Genomic DNA, 13,470 nt, shown 5'->3' with positions numbered 1-13,470 from the left:
TCCACTTCCGCATTCTTCATAACGCTTACGCTGAATGTCCTACGCCTTCCCTATTCAAGTTACGGAAAAAAACGAAACTGGTGCCGCGTTCGTTCCGTAAGTAGCCATTGAAATCCACTGTAAGGAGAAAAATCCAGGAATGTTTTCCTCAAAAACCTTCATTTCTTTTCGACTGACGAAAGAAAGACATGAACATCTTGGATGCCATGGGGGTGAGTAAATTTATTAGGAAAAGTGTATTTAAAAGTGGACTAATCCTTTAATGCACAGGTAGTTCCAAGTCAGCTTAATCACCGTTCTATATTAATGCGCCGTTTTCATTGAAGCACACAGATGCATACATCACTCATGCTGTTTTCATTTCATTTCACACACAAATGTCACTCTGAGACAGGGACGTGCACAGGGGGGTTGCTCAGGTTGCCCGGGCAACTGCCCATATGCCCTTCTCGACTCACGTTGCCCTTCCGAGGTGGAAAAAATAAATAAAAAAATCGTACAATGGATGCAGAATTTCACGTAGGCCTAGATAATAAATAAATAAATAAATAAATAAATAAATAAATAAATCGCAAAGCCTCATTCACTTCCATATCCGGGCACCAGTCCGAAAGTGAAAGTCAGTAGGGGAAGGGCAAACTCTGTTTACGTGGCTGCAGCGCTGCACGCGACCGGCACCTGAGCTGAGCCTGCATGAGCGGCACTAGAAGGAGATTGTCGCGGTTGTCGGGTGAGACGACTTAACGTTGTCGGAAAGGTGAGTAATGTTATAATCGTTAACGAAAACGAGCGAAAAAACGAAAACTAGGTGGGAAAACACATCGTCGTTAACTGAAATAAAAATATAAACGAGGCATTACAAAAAAACGATAACTAACCAACACTGTAATGTGTGTTTGGCAAAACTAACTAAAATAAAATTATAGATTAAATGTCCTTAGTTTTCGTCTTTGTCAATGTCTTTCATAGAGCAAATGTTCAGCTGCATTTCATTTCCCTGCGTCTCTCACTCACGCGTCTCTCTCACATACTCGCGTGCGCGCACAGCCCCTCCCCTCCGTGCACTCCGCGCCTCCATGAGTGTTGGAAGCAAGTTCGCGAAAGGTTGGTATCACGTGAAAACCTTTACACAATCACACATTAAAAAGTGGTATAAAAATATTTTTAATTCTGAATATAACTTTGTCAGTGTGTTAATGTTGACCCGAGAAGCGATCGCTACTTAGAAAGTTAACTAGACGCAAGTTTGAGGTAAAATGCACTTGGGTTGTCGATGTCAAAACACTATTTAAGCCGTGATTCAAGTAAGGAATAATTGACGACGGGCCGTTGAATTATTAGAAAAATAATGCACACCTGAGGTGGTGATTCGTCACGACTCGAAGCGGAGTCAATTATTCCGCTTATACCACGGTTACCACACCTCAAGACATCGATCCGATGATATACTTAAAGGTATTCGTTCGGTTTTTGTAATCATTGTGGGTAGGACTATTTCTTCCGCATCTTATGTTATTCTCAGTCCTTCATATAGCCCGTGAGTTTTTTTTTTTGTTTTGTTTTGTTTTTGTTTTTTTTTGTGGGGTGGGGGTGCCCTTTTTTTTAGGTCAGAGCAACTGCCCCTCAAAATTCCTGTGCACGTCCCTGCTCTGAGATCACACTGCGCGCACACAGAAACATTCAGGAGCAGAGAAACTTGTCAACGCTGATATTTCTGAATCGCTGAAACACTATAATTAATTTTACTTGTACATCACAACTAAAACATTTACAAAAATGAAATAATAAAGCTGAAATAAAATAAATAAATAAAAAACTTAACTGTAGAAATGTTGACAGCTAGCTTTGGCAACTAACCAAAATAAAAGCTGAAGTACTAAAATTACTAAAACTAAAAAACATAAATAAATAAAGCACAACAAAATTGATCAAACTTGAGCTTAAAATGAAAACTAAAAATATAAGGAAAAAAGTTCATTCAAATTATTACTCAATACTATAATACTATATAAATAATTCTAAAATAACAAATGTATATCACTGCAAACCTCAAATGGTAAAGTCAGTCTGAACAGAACGTGTGGGTTAAATATGTTCCTCTATGTTTCAGCAGGTGTTAAGAAGGTAAACCAGTCTGTCCCTGCTGATGCGAAAGGCAGCCAATCATCTGCAGCTAACTACCTAGACAAGTAAGTAAGCACCTCTTGTCACTTCTTTGTTGATTGTCAAGTGAGCGTTCTAATTCTCCTAGTCAGTGAAATATCCATCTACACAGAGTCTCCGGTTTAGTTGCACTCTGCAAATGTCAAGCCTTTGTATTGTATAGCTGTTATGAATTTATAATATAATCTTACCAAGACATCTGGAAAATGATAGCATAATGTTCAGTGCTAATGGTCTCTCATTTAATCAGTTTTTCTTTGTACTCCTGGGAAAGGGACTTAATAACATGTTGAGTGAGAAATGAAAGATCAGATCAGAGTTGATGCTGGTGCTGTTTTGTGTGTAGTCTGTGTATTTTCTGTGGGGAGAGAGATGTGTCATTCACTGAGGACGGGCTCGACCTGCACTACTGGAAACACTGCCCGATGCTGCAGCGTTGCCTTCAGTGCAGACAGGTACACACACACAAAAACACTCTCTCTCATATTTCAAAATGTTTAATATTGGTTGAACTACTTCTCACTGTCCAGAGTGTTAATGTAGTATGTTTGTGTGTTTGTTAGGTCGTGGAGATTGCGAGTCTGACAGAGCACTTGCTGACAGAGTGTGAGCAGAGGGCAGATTTCACCCAGTGTCCTCTCTGCTCCGAAGCCCTCACCCGAGATAAGCTAACTGAGCATGCTCAGAGCACTGCTTGCAATCGTGAGTCCTTTGTGTGGATGCACAGTGTTTTTACTTCATACTCAAGAAACCACACTCAGTGCTTTTACAAATGTCACCAGGGTCCAAAATTAACATTTGGCAGGTGAATTGATGTAATCCCCATTAATATTTCTTACTGGCCATGGAACTGTATTTTGGAGGGTTTTTATAAAATATATATAGAGAGATATTTTGTCCCTATGACAGTATTATTTATCTGTTGTACAGTACAGCTTATTGAGTCAGTTGCCACATCAAATACTACATCAAATACCTCCTCTCATGTCAAACACAGATTATGCTTTATTTTCCTCATATTTTCTTTTTGGCAGCTTATTTTACATGTGTCATGACATGGACTTCTTAAGAAAGAATTAATTACACTAACCAACTGGCAAGTAACTGCACCTTATTTACTTGCTGAAGGCGATTTTTCTTAACATGAATTTATTCTTTTGTTCTTTTGTCAGCACCAGCTTCTGGAGAAAATTGTAATCACTGTCCTCTCTGCCATGAAAACTTCACCTCGGGGGAGGAGGTGAGATCACACACAAACACACCTACCCTACATCATCAACTAATTAGTTTGTTGTCATTAACAACAAAATCAGCTGTCATTATTTGTTAAGGCTAAATAACACTCTTATAACTCTAGAAAAGTATTTAGACATCTAGCCAAGTTTCTTACCTGGCACTGATATTAAAATCACAGTCTTCGCAGCTTCCACGATTTGGCTCTGTTTATTAATTTTATAATTAAATTTTCCCGTTGGATACCATCCATATTGAAATGAAATGAAAGTATGCGAAAGATTGGTGTGCAAATGGTAGCTCAGGTAGGTCAAAAAACACCTTAGGAGAGGCATTAGGATAACACAATATCAGCAATTTTATATATATATATATATATATATATATATATATATATATATATATATATATATATATATATATATATATATGAAGAGTTTGGTTCCAAAACGCAATAATTCCATTTTGATTAATTTGAGTAAAAAGGTGTTTTCTTTACCAAGAAAGTGGCAAGATGAAAACCACTATTTTCTGTTTCAAACTTTCACATAGCATCTTTTGGTTATAAAAACATTAAAAGTTCAAATCTACATTTTGATTTTAAAAAGTTTATTATAAAAACATGTTATTTTTTTTCCCCAAAATGCAATAAATCCATGATACTTTTTTTTCAAAATGCAATTAATCCATCAATATAAAAGTTATTTTTCAAATTCAAAATACACAACAAAGTAAGTTGATTCACACATATATGACAGAGTCTAAACTTTGCCAATATTTATCTTATGTACAGACATTTTACTAAAAATACATTCAGCCGTCGCTCCCAAAATGAATTCAACGGGTCATCTTGTAAATGTTATAAATTATTTGTCATTACCGATTAAAGAGTATCTTGCGCCACCGCACTGTTAAATAAACACATTTGCCTCATCAATGTGTCGTCACGAGCCACAGGGTTTAATTTGGACTTGTCTATGCAAGTTTTATTTACTCTTATAGTAGAGGTTCCCATCCACTAGCATTATTTGACTGACAGACGGCAACGGTTGGAGTTAAAAATCATCATTTGTGTTCTACTGAAGAAACAAAGTCATCTACATCTTGGATGTGCTGGGGGGAAGGAGATAAACATCAAATTTTCATTTTTGGGTGAACTATCCCTTTATCATTAGTTAATGCACTGTGAACTAACATGAACAAACAATGGACAACACAGTAAAAAATGTATTGCTCATGGTTAGTTGCTCAATACATTAACTAATGTTTAACTAATGAAACTTATTGTAAAGTGTTACCAACATTCCTCCCCCTTGGCTCTTAATGCTTCGTGTTTCTTTCTTGAGCATCAGTGAATGTTTGCACCTTTTGTAATAGATGTGTTTGAGTCCCTCAATTATTCACAGTGTAAAAAAGATGGATTTCAAAATCATAGACACTACTGGAAAGGGTACAAATATGCAGAAGATGCTGGAAAACTAAAGAATTTACGGGACCTGGAGGATTTTTATGAAGAACAGTGGATAGTTTAACTGTTGAGCACAAACAGGGGAACAACCATCACAAAAAAAAAAGAAGAAAAAAGAATCAAGCATGTGTAAACTTGAACGGGGTCATTTTTATAAATTCAGCTATTATTTTTCCTTGTGGACTATATGTAAATTATCTTTTTCAGGACTACTAAATAAAAAAATAACATATGATCACTCTTATTATGTTAAAAATAATTCACATTTTGCAGATTCTGCAAGGAGCATGTAAACTTTTAGAGAGAGAGAGAGAGAGAGAGAGAGAGAGAGAGAGAGAGAGAGAGAGAGAATGGTTAATACTGTAAGAGCTGATACTATAACTAAGGTTCAGGAATATAAGAACACTGGTATGAAATCAAGTCTGAAACCACCTTCATGGGTACAGATTATTTACATGAGCACCCATGATGATAAGTGAATGAATCCAGTGTTAAATTGAGAATTACAGGGTCTCTCTCTTTGTCTCTCACACACGCTCCTCATACAGCAGTGTAACAGTGCATGTCTTGTGTGTGCAGGCCTGGAAGTCTCACCTCATGGGACCTGAGGGTTGTAAACAGAACTCACGAAGGAGAGCGGTACAGCAGAGCAATCTCTCACACGCACAAGGTGATCATTCATCTCCCTTAGCCTCAATGAGACCTTTACAACCCCACACTGTCCCCTACAAGCCCGATTTGCCCCTCATTGCCCCATAAATCCCCTATAGATCCCAACTGCCCCATGTGGCCTCCACAATGCCCCAACTCTGAACAGACTGTTCAGTATTTTTTTTGTTCTTGTCAAATTAAATATGGTGTTTACTTCTGAATCTATCTGAATCAATACTTTCCTCAACAGCTAATGTACTCGGGTGTTTGTGTGTTTGCATTTCTCTTACTCTTTTCCCCTCAGGAAAGACCGTCAGCAGCACAGGTGTCGCTAGAACAACAATGGACATTTCTGAGTCCAAGGCTCGAGGGATGGGAAGAGGCAGTCGCATACCCGCTCCTGCTTCCAGAAACAACAAACACACCAGAATTCCTCCAGGCAAGACCTCTACCCTCCGACTACAACAGGCGTGACGCACAGATTTCATGCTAACTGTGATTCATTGCAAAAATACTCAAAATCTACGTCAAATCAGGTTTCAAGTAATGCATTGTTGCACTCTTATTGCTGTACCGATTTAGAAATATTCCTGGAATAACGATCAGCATCATTTTTCTGAGCACATGCTATCAGTGACACCTCATCTAAAATTTTAACTGAATGTACAAAATCTGAAATATGTGTTGACGGCTTGTGAACAAATCGAGCAGTGTTTTGCTCCGTTTACCTTTTCAGGTAGCTCACCTGGATTTTTTGTGATCTTTTTGAGAATTTTATTCTTGTATATTGTTTTATACTTGTTAGTTTTAGTGTGTTTGTGTTTTATGTGAATATTTTGTGATTGTAGCACTTTGATATTTAATGTTTTTAAAGCAAAGCATTATTAGCACCATAGCCAAAAGTGAAAAATAGCCTTTGAAGCAAAAAACAAGAAATCAGATTCTGTCCAAGAGATTTGGTCTTTGGACAGGTTCTCATTGTATTGGATTCAGATAATGTACTTACATTTCCTGCGGAACTTGCCTTGAAACATTCATTTTTAACAAAAATGTTGTTTTTCTTGAAGAAAGGCAGAGGCTAATTCAATTCTCAGAACTGCCTTGGTGCTTTTCAAAGAATCATGACTTGGAACAGAGATGGTGCCAATATATGAGGCCACTGCTGGAAGACTAAAGAGCCAAGAGTGATAGCATTGCTATTTGGTGACAATGATATGTTTGGTCTTTGCATTTGCTTCAGTATTAAGCATTCACCTTGTTTGTTGGCTTGTAAACGGTTTTGTATGCTGTGTGTGATGTGGTAAATCCCAGGGTATGATCCGCATCAAATGCTGTTGTATTTATTTTGTTAAAAAGTGAATGATTCAATCCAGTCATGCTTATAAAATTATCTAGACAAAAGATGTGATAGACTATGAAAGACAGTCCGAGTGGAATAGGCTGATTCTGTGCCTGAAATAAGCCATAATATCACTTTTTAAAGGATTTACATATAATGAAGACTGAATATGCAGTCAGAGTTTTCCTATAGTCAAGATGGAATTTTTAAAGGTACAACCCCAAGAATCTTCACTTCTCAGACATGCATTATATAACTGACATATATTAGTTTCACTCATGTTTAGTGACATTACTGAGATGTCTAATATTTAAATATCAAATATTTATTGATTTAAATAAGTAAACCTAAGCAATTATTTCAGAGTAGAGAAAGAGTGCTCTAAAAGTGATAACTCAATTTGTTTGCATAGATCGCTGATGCATACCCAATAGTATTAATTTTACAAACGTCTGAATATTTATACTATATATAGATAATATATAGATTATAATGGTAGAATACCATTGGATGTTTTTTTGTGTTTGCTTTAATTTAGATTTTCGTCATAGTACCAGAATTGAGAAGCACAGCAGAGTTTTTGTCTTTCATAGTAAACTGGTTCCAGTGAGCAGAGGAGGTACCTGAAAATGATGCACTAATGTGTATTGCGAATTTAGCGTCCATTTATAAAATTGGTCTGGCCAATTTCCCTGCATTTTCCTCAGGAGCACAGCTTGACTGTCCAGAATGTCTGCACAGACATGCAACAAGAGACACTTTAAAGATATTACAAAACAAGAGTTTGAAGATTTATACTGCTAATTTTAAGTGTAATATTGTGACCATATAGTAATTCTTTTTTCAAATATTCTATTGCAACTTGAATTGTCACCACATCCTATGTCCCTCAGCTCTTTGTGCATTGATATTAACGGAAGCTAATATCTACTTTGTAGCTTTATTTGTTTGAAGCTGTGTTTTAATAAATGTATTTGAATAAAGTTTTTTCACATTCTTTTTTATCTGTAAACATACTTCACATATTTAGCTTTGTAAAGTTATTTGATTGTGACAAAAAAAAAACCCAAACTGGCTCTGTTTTAAAGCTAGCTAGTGAAGATATCAGTCAGGGTTGCCTACTCTCACGCATTTGGCGTGAGACACGCTTTCAGGCTGTGTCACACCCGGCATCACTCTGCCCAAGTAAATCTCACACCAAATTGCCAAACCCGTTTTTGATATGAAACAAAGTACTTTTACATTTTTTAAAAGTTTTAATACGAAATTCCTGGATTATACTTGATTCCAGGATTTTGCGGGACTGAATTTGCGGCGGCTTTTCTCTGTTTTCATAATTTCGAAGAGATCATCGCCCCCAGTGGTGAAACACTGAAATTTCAAAACATTTTGAAACACTTCTGACATAACAAAAGGTGTGTTCGACATCGGCTGCGGCCGGATGCAACCGATCGGCGAGAGTAGCCGTGTGCAGGCGGGGAGGAGCTGAAAACGGAGACGTGAAGTCGGACACTTTCTGCTTCCCGTAGTGACGCTCGCGCTGCGCTTGCATACTTTATCACAGCTGAAGTGAAATAAATACAATATTTGACTAACACACTGATCTTTCAAAAATACATTTTAATTCAATACTTTATGTACTGCTTACAGCGTATTTTTACAAGAATAAAGTTCAACATAACAATATATTATTTAAATACCAATGTAGCGGGGTCTGCGCTTTTTATCAGTTTTATTTTGATAAACATGACACAATATAACTTTGTGACTACATGAAAAGAGCTTTAACTGTTATAAAAATACAGATGTGTGAGCATTAGTGGAACTGACGGCGTGACAAACATGAAACACACGTGATCGTTGTCATGCGGTGAAATCGGCCAATCATGAAACAGCTGTGTCGTCATCAGAACTCGTGCAGCACCTCTTGAGATGCTGCGCTGGCTGACTCAGATGGCTGCTCTCGAATCGCTCTCGCGGTACTTTGAAATCATACGTCACAGTCACATGCCTTCAGCGCCAGCTCAAGTCGGACAAAAGTACTAACCGGAATGCATTGCTTCAAGTCAGCCGCCGATCGGTCAGCGCAGTGCCGCGTGAGCTCAAACACACCTAAAGCCTTATTTACTGAAATCACGTGACTTTGGCAGTTTGACACAGGCTCTGAACCACTGATTCGAAACAAAAGATTCGTAAAGCTTCATTAAGCAGTGTTTTGAAATCGCTCATCATTAGATATTGTTGAATAAAGTTGTTATTTAGTTTTTTTGCCACACGAAAAGTATTCTCGTCGCTTTATAACATTAAGGTTGAACCACTGTAGTCACATGAGCTGTTTTAAATATGTCTTCAGCAGTGATGGGAATAACGGCGTTATAAATAACGCGCGTTACTAACGCCGTTACTTTTTTCAGTAACGTGTAATCAAACGAATTACTTTTTCTCCCGTTACAACGCCGTTAGCGTTACTGACAAAAAAATGCTGCGTTACTATAATTGAGCTCACTGAAACGGTTTTCATCCGAGTAAGCTCTCTCTCAGCCATAGGACATGCAAATTTTTTTCTTCTGGTGTGTGCTGCGGTTAGTCATACACAAATATAATTTTAAACTGATAATAATGTATGATGCGCTGTGTGTGTCTGTCAGAGCATGCGCGCGAAGCGCGAGCTAAAACCAGAATACCCTTTTTGATGCTTGATCGAAAATATGTGAAATGAGTTTTTTTCTAGTCGACTAGTAGTTGTTCATTTAAGCTTTTAGTTGACTAATCACATTTATATTAATTTAATTTCTTAATGGAAAGAATAAACCATAATAAGGAGCGTTTACATAATATAGGCTATAGCACTCAAGGGCACGCATTGCCATAAAGAACCGGCAAAAGTAATGATTATGAGTGTGACAAAAACAGCAAAGAGACATTTTAATTGTTTATTAATAAAGTAATGTTTTCTGAATCAGTGTCGGCTCCAAAGATGAAGTTGACATTGCTGATTCTCATTGCTGATCATCTGCTCATGTGGACGCGCCTAGAGAGATAACGCACATTTCATTCGGATTAGGCTATATAATCAGAGTAGCCTCTTTCTTTTCGTGTTTAATTACTTCATTTTCGTTAAAGTAGATATTTCAAGCATTCTATAGATATATTTCTCATGTCTGCGAGGCAAGCAGCCTCTGAGTTTCGATTCATTTAGCCTATAAGACGCGCTCCAGTTCACGCGCCAGTGATCGCGCCCGCGCCTCCATGTCATGATTTTATTGTCTGCTATATTTGCTTGTTATATATTAAATCCAAGCAATTGGTTGATGAAACACTGATTAAAATTAAGATACAATTTTTACAAAACGAAATTCCCTTTAAAGAGAGGCTTTCTATAAAACAAAACTTAATGAAGTGTTTAAAATCATGTCTGACCCACTCCATGTCTCCCGATATATTTGCGCATCTTGATGCATTTTACTCACGCTGTTCACTTTTCATAATCGAATAAATGGATTTAAAACATAACATAGGACTATTTAAACATAAATATGAAACTACGTTTTCTTTAATGGCTACCGACACAGTACAGAGAAATTTCATGTCGTGAGCAAGAGCGGATCATGAGTCAGGAGTCGCATCAAGAATAATTTATTCTTAGACTTATATGTAATATTGGGGGCATTCAATTTATTTGGCATATTTTTATTTTTTTAAAGTAACGCAATAGTTACTTTCCCTGGTAATTAGTTACTTTTATAATGATGTAACTCAGTTACTAACTCCGTTACTATTTGTGAGAAGTAACTAGTAACTATAACTAATTACTTTTTTAAAGTAACGTGCCCAACACTGGTCTTCAGTAGCCCTGAAAGTGTTAATTAACTTGCTGTCAATGGAGGCCTCACTGAGCCATCGGATTTGATCAAAAAATATTTTAATTTGTGTTCCGAAGATCAACGAAGGTCTTATGGGTGTGGAACGACATGAGGGTGAGTAATAAATGACAGAATTGTTGGCAGTGCTGTGAGGACTGACAGAAAAGCACTGAGCTTGAGTTGAGATGCAGATAATATTAACTTTTTTTTATTATTATTATTAATAAATATAAAAATATATATATTAGGGTGTGGAAATGGCTAATAAGTCAATCCTCTGCAGCATCTATACAGTGGTAATTTATTCTTTTTTTATTTCTGAATAAGTGTTTGCTTTCCTACGTCGTGAAACTAGTTTTACAAACTATATAGTATAAACAAATAACATTTTAGACATCACATTAAAAATAACATTCAAACTGGGCAATATTTAAAGCTTTTAAGTGCTGGGAAAAGTTGTGTGAAGCACTTAAAAACACTCGAAAACATTATACTATTTCTGCCACAAATTATTTCTGTTAGTGTCACAATGTTTCTCATGGTTTCCAGATTACACGTGCGCTGGGAAAAAAAACACTTGAATTCACCACAGAATTAATAACATCGCTATGAAATCTTGTGAGAAGCGTTCACATTTGTCGCAGAATTCTCTGTTAAACCACAGATATCAGATCAAATATCAGATATTATATCAGATCAAACAGTGTCCACAGCGGCACCATTTGATCTGATATCTGTGGTCCCCTGAATGTGTCTGTGAAGTTTCAGCTCAAAATACCCCATAGATTTTTTTTTATTTTTTTTTTTAACTGCCTATTTTGGGGCATCATTAACTATGCACCGATATATAGGTTGCGGCCCCTTTAATTCTCGTGCTTCCCCTCCCCCGGAGCTCGCGCTTGCCTTGAACAGCATAAACACAGTTCACACAGCTAATATAACCCTCAAAATGGATCTTTACAAGATGTTCGTCATGCATGCTGCATGCATACATCGGATCATGTGAGTATAGTATTTATTTGGATGTATTACGTTTGATTCTGAATGAGTTTGAGGCTATGCTGCATGGCTAAAGCTAACATTACACACTGTTGGAGAGATTTATAAAGAATGAAGATGTGTTTATGAATTATACAGACTGCAAGTGTTTAAAAATGAAAATAGCGACGCTCTTGTCTCCGTGAATACAGTAATAAACTATGGTAACTTTAACCACATTTGTACATTAGCAACATGCTAACGAAACATTTAGAAAGACAATTCACAAATATCACTAAAAATATCATGTTATCATGGATCATGTCAGTTATTATCGCTCCATCTGCCGTTTTTCGCTATTGTTCTTGCTTGCTTACCTAGTCTGATGATTCAGCTGTGCACATCCAGACGTTCTGCCCTTGTGTAATGCCTTAACATGGGCTGGCATATGCAAATATTGGGGGCGTACATCCAGACTGTTACATAACAGTCGGTGTTATGTTGAGATTCGCCTGTTCCTCGGAGGTCTTTTAATCAAATGAGATTTATATAAGAAGGAGGAAACAATGGAGTTTGAAACTCACTGTATGTCTTTTCCATGTACTGAACTCTTGTTATTCAACTATGCCAATATAAATTCAATGTTTAATTCTAGGGCACCTTTAATGGTCCGAGCTGCTCAGCACAAACATGCATATTGCAATGACGTCACGGGACGCGTCTAAGCCCAAAATCTGCAGAAAATCTGCGGCAATTAAGAAAAAAAATGCAAGATCCTCCGATTACTGCGGAGTTTACTTGATTTTGCGATAAATTCAGCGATCGCAGAAACGCGAAATTCTGGAGGGACTGATAAATACCCTTTTGCCGCACTTAATGTTGAAAAACAGAGTGGCGACAATACTTTAATCTTGCGGCGGCGCGCGCTGTCACGTGGTTCACGGAGCTCTGTCTGAATAGTTTTAAACAAGCCAGCTCTGTCAATACATTTGAATAGACAACAGCTTCACTATACAGGTATTTGCAGCAATTTTTGGTAAACGGTACAGCATAGTGTGCATTGATTGTTACGTCAACCACATTTACAGTATCATTTTATTATGGAGAGTGATGGAGATGCAACATTGTTAAAGATAACACACATCCTCTTCACTCTGCTTTTGAATTGCTCCCATCTGGACGTAGACTAAAAATTCCCTTGGCTAGGAAAAATGTCTATAAAAGATCTTTTTTTCCATTGGCAGTGATTATCTTGAATCGTATTTTAATTGAAATGATAGAATGGCTGTTGATATTTTTAATTTTTCTTTCTTACAGTGTTTAATTATAGAATTGTGTTGTTGATGTGTGATGTGATTTCTAAGCAGTGAATGTATGTTACAGTGTCAAAGAAAAATTTCCTCTCTGTGAAAACAGACTGGACAATAAAGTTCAATCCAATCCAATCCAATCCAATCTTAATGTGACGCTGATCATCCAATTACTCACCGGCCTCGCTTCGCTCTCACGGCTCTCACTTGTCACATGCCTATTCAAGTTCAATTTAGAACGTATAAGAGCATGGCACATTATGATCTAACATGAAATCGGGAGATTTCTGAAACTATAACGTACTTATTGTCTCTTTCTTTTTTTATGTAGGAAAATGAGGTTGAAGAACTGGAGCAGACAACCATGGCGATCTTTATCACTGGGAAAGAGGGTCCTCTCCGTCCACCAAAAGACATTAAAATTGTCATCGAAGGAACAGAGGTCCTGAACCAGTTGCCCTCGGT

At 37.1% G+C, this 13,470-nt stretch overlaps 1 protein-coding gene across 3 annotated transcripts in view; it reads left to right on the top strand.

Moving 5' to 3' along the window:
* The window catches only part of cep104 (centrosomal protein 104), a 32,494-nt gene extending 19,024 nt beyond the window's left edge, over window positions 1-13,470 (top strand). The window contains exons 17-23 of one of the 3 annotated variants that reach the window (XM_048209027.1): window positions 2,111-2,189; window positions 2,510-2,618; window positions 2,727-2,865; window positions 3,336-3,403; window positions 5,444-5,534; window positions 5,820-5,954; window positions 13,337-13,470. In XM_048209027.1, coding sequence (XP_048064984.1) covers window positions 2,111-2,189; window positions 2,510-2,618; window positions 2,727-2,865; window positions 3,336-3,403; window positions 5,444-5,534; window positions 5,820-5,954; window positions 13,337-13,344 — 629 coding nt within the window. In that variant the 3' untranslated portion in view covers window positions 13,345-13,470. Of the gene's footprint in view, window positions 1-2,110; window positions 2,190-2,509; window positions 2,619-2,726; window positions 2,866-3,335; window positions 3,404-5,443; window positions 5,535-5,819; window positions 7,838-13,336 lie in introns of those variants that run through there. The other 2 variants (XM_048209026.1, XM_048209025.1) reach the window with 2 other exon arrangements.

This window comes from Megalobrama amblycephala, linkage group LG12, assembly GCF_018812025.1.
Source record: "Megalobrama amblycephala isolate DHTTF-2021 linkage group LG12, ASM1881202v1, whole genome shotgun sequence".
NCBI lineage: Eukaryota > Metazoa > Chordata > Actinopteri > Cypriniformes > Xenocyprididae > Megalobrama > Megalobrama amblycephala.
This window is presented reverse-complemented; position numbering and strand designations above follow the sequence as displayed.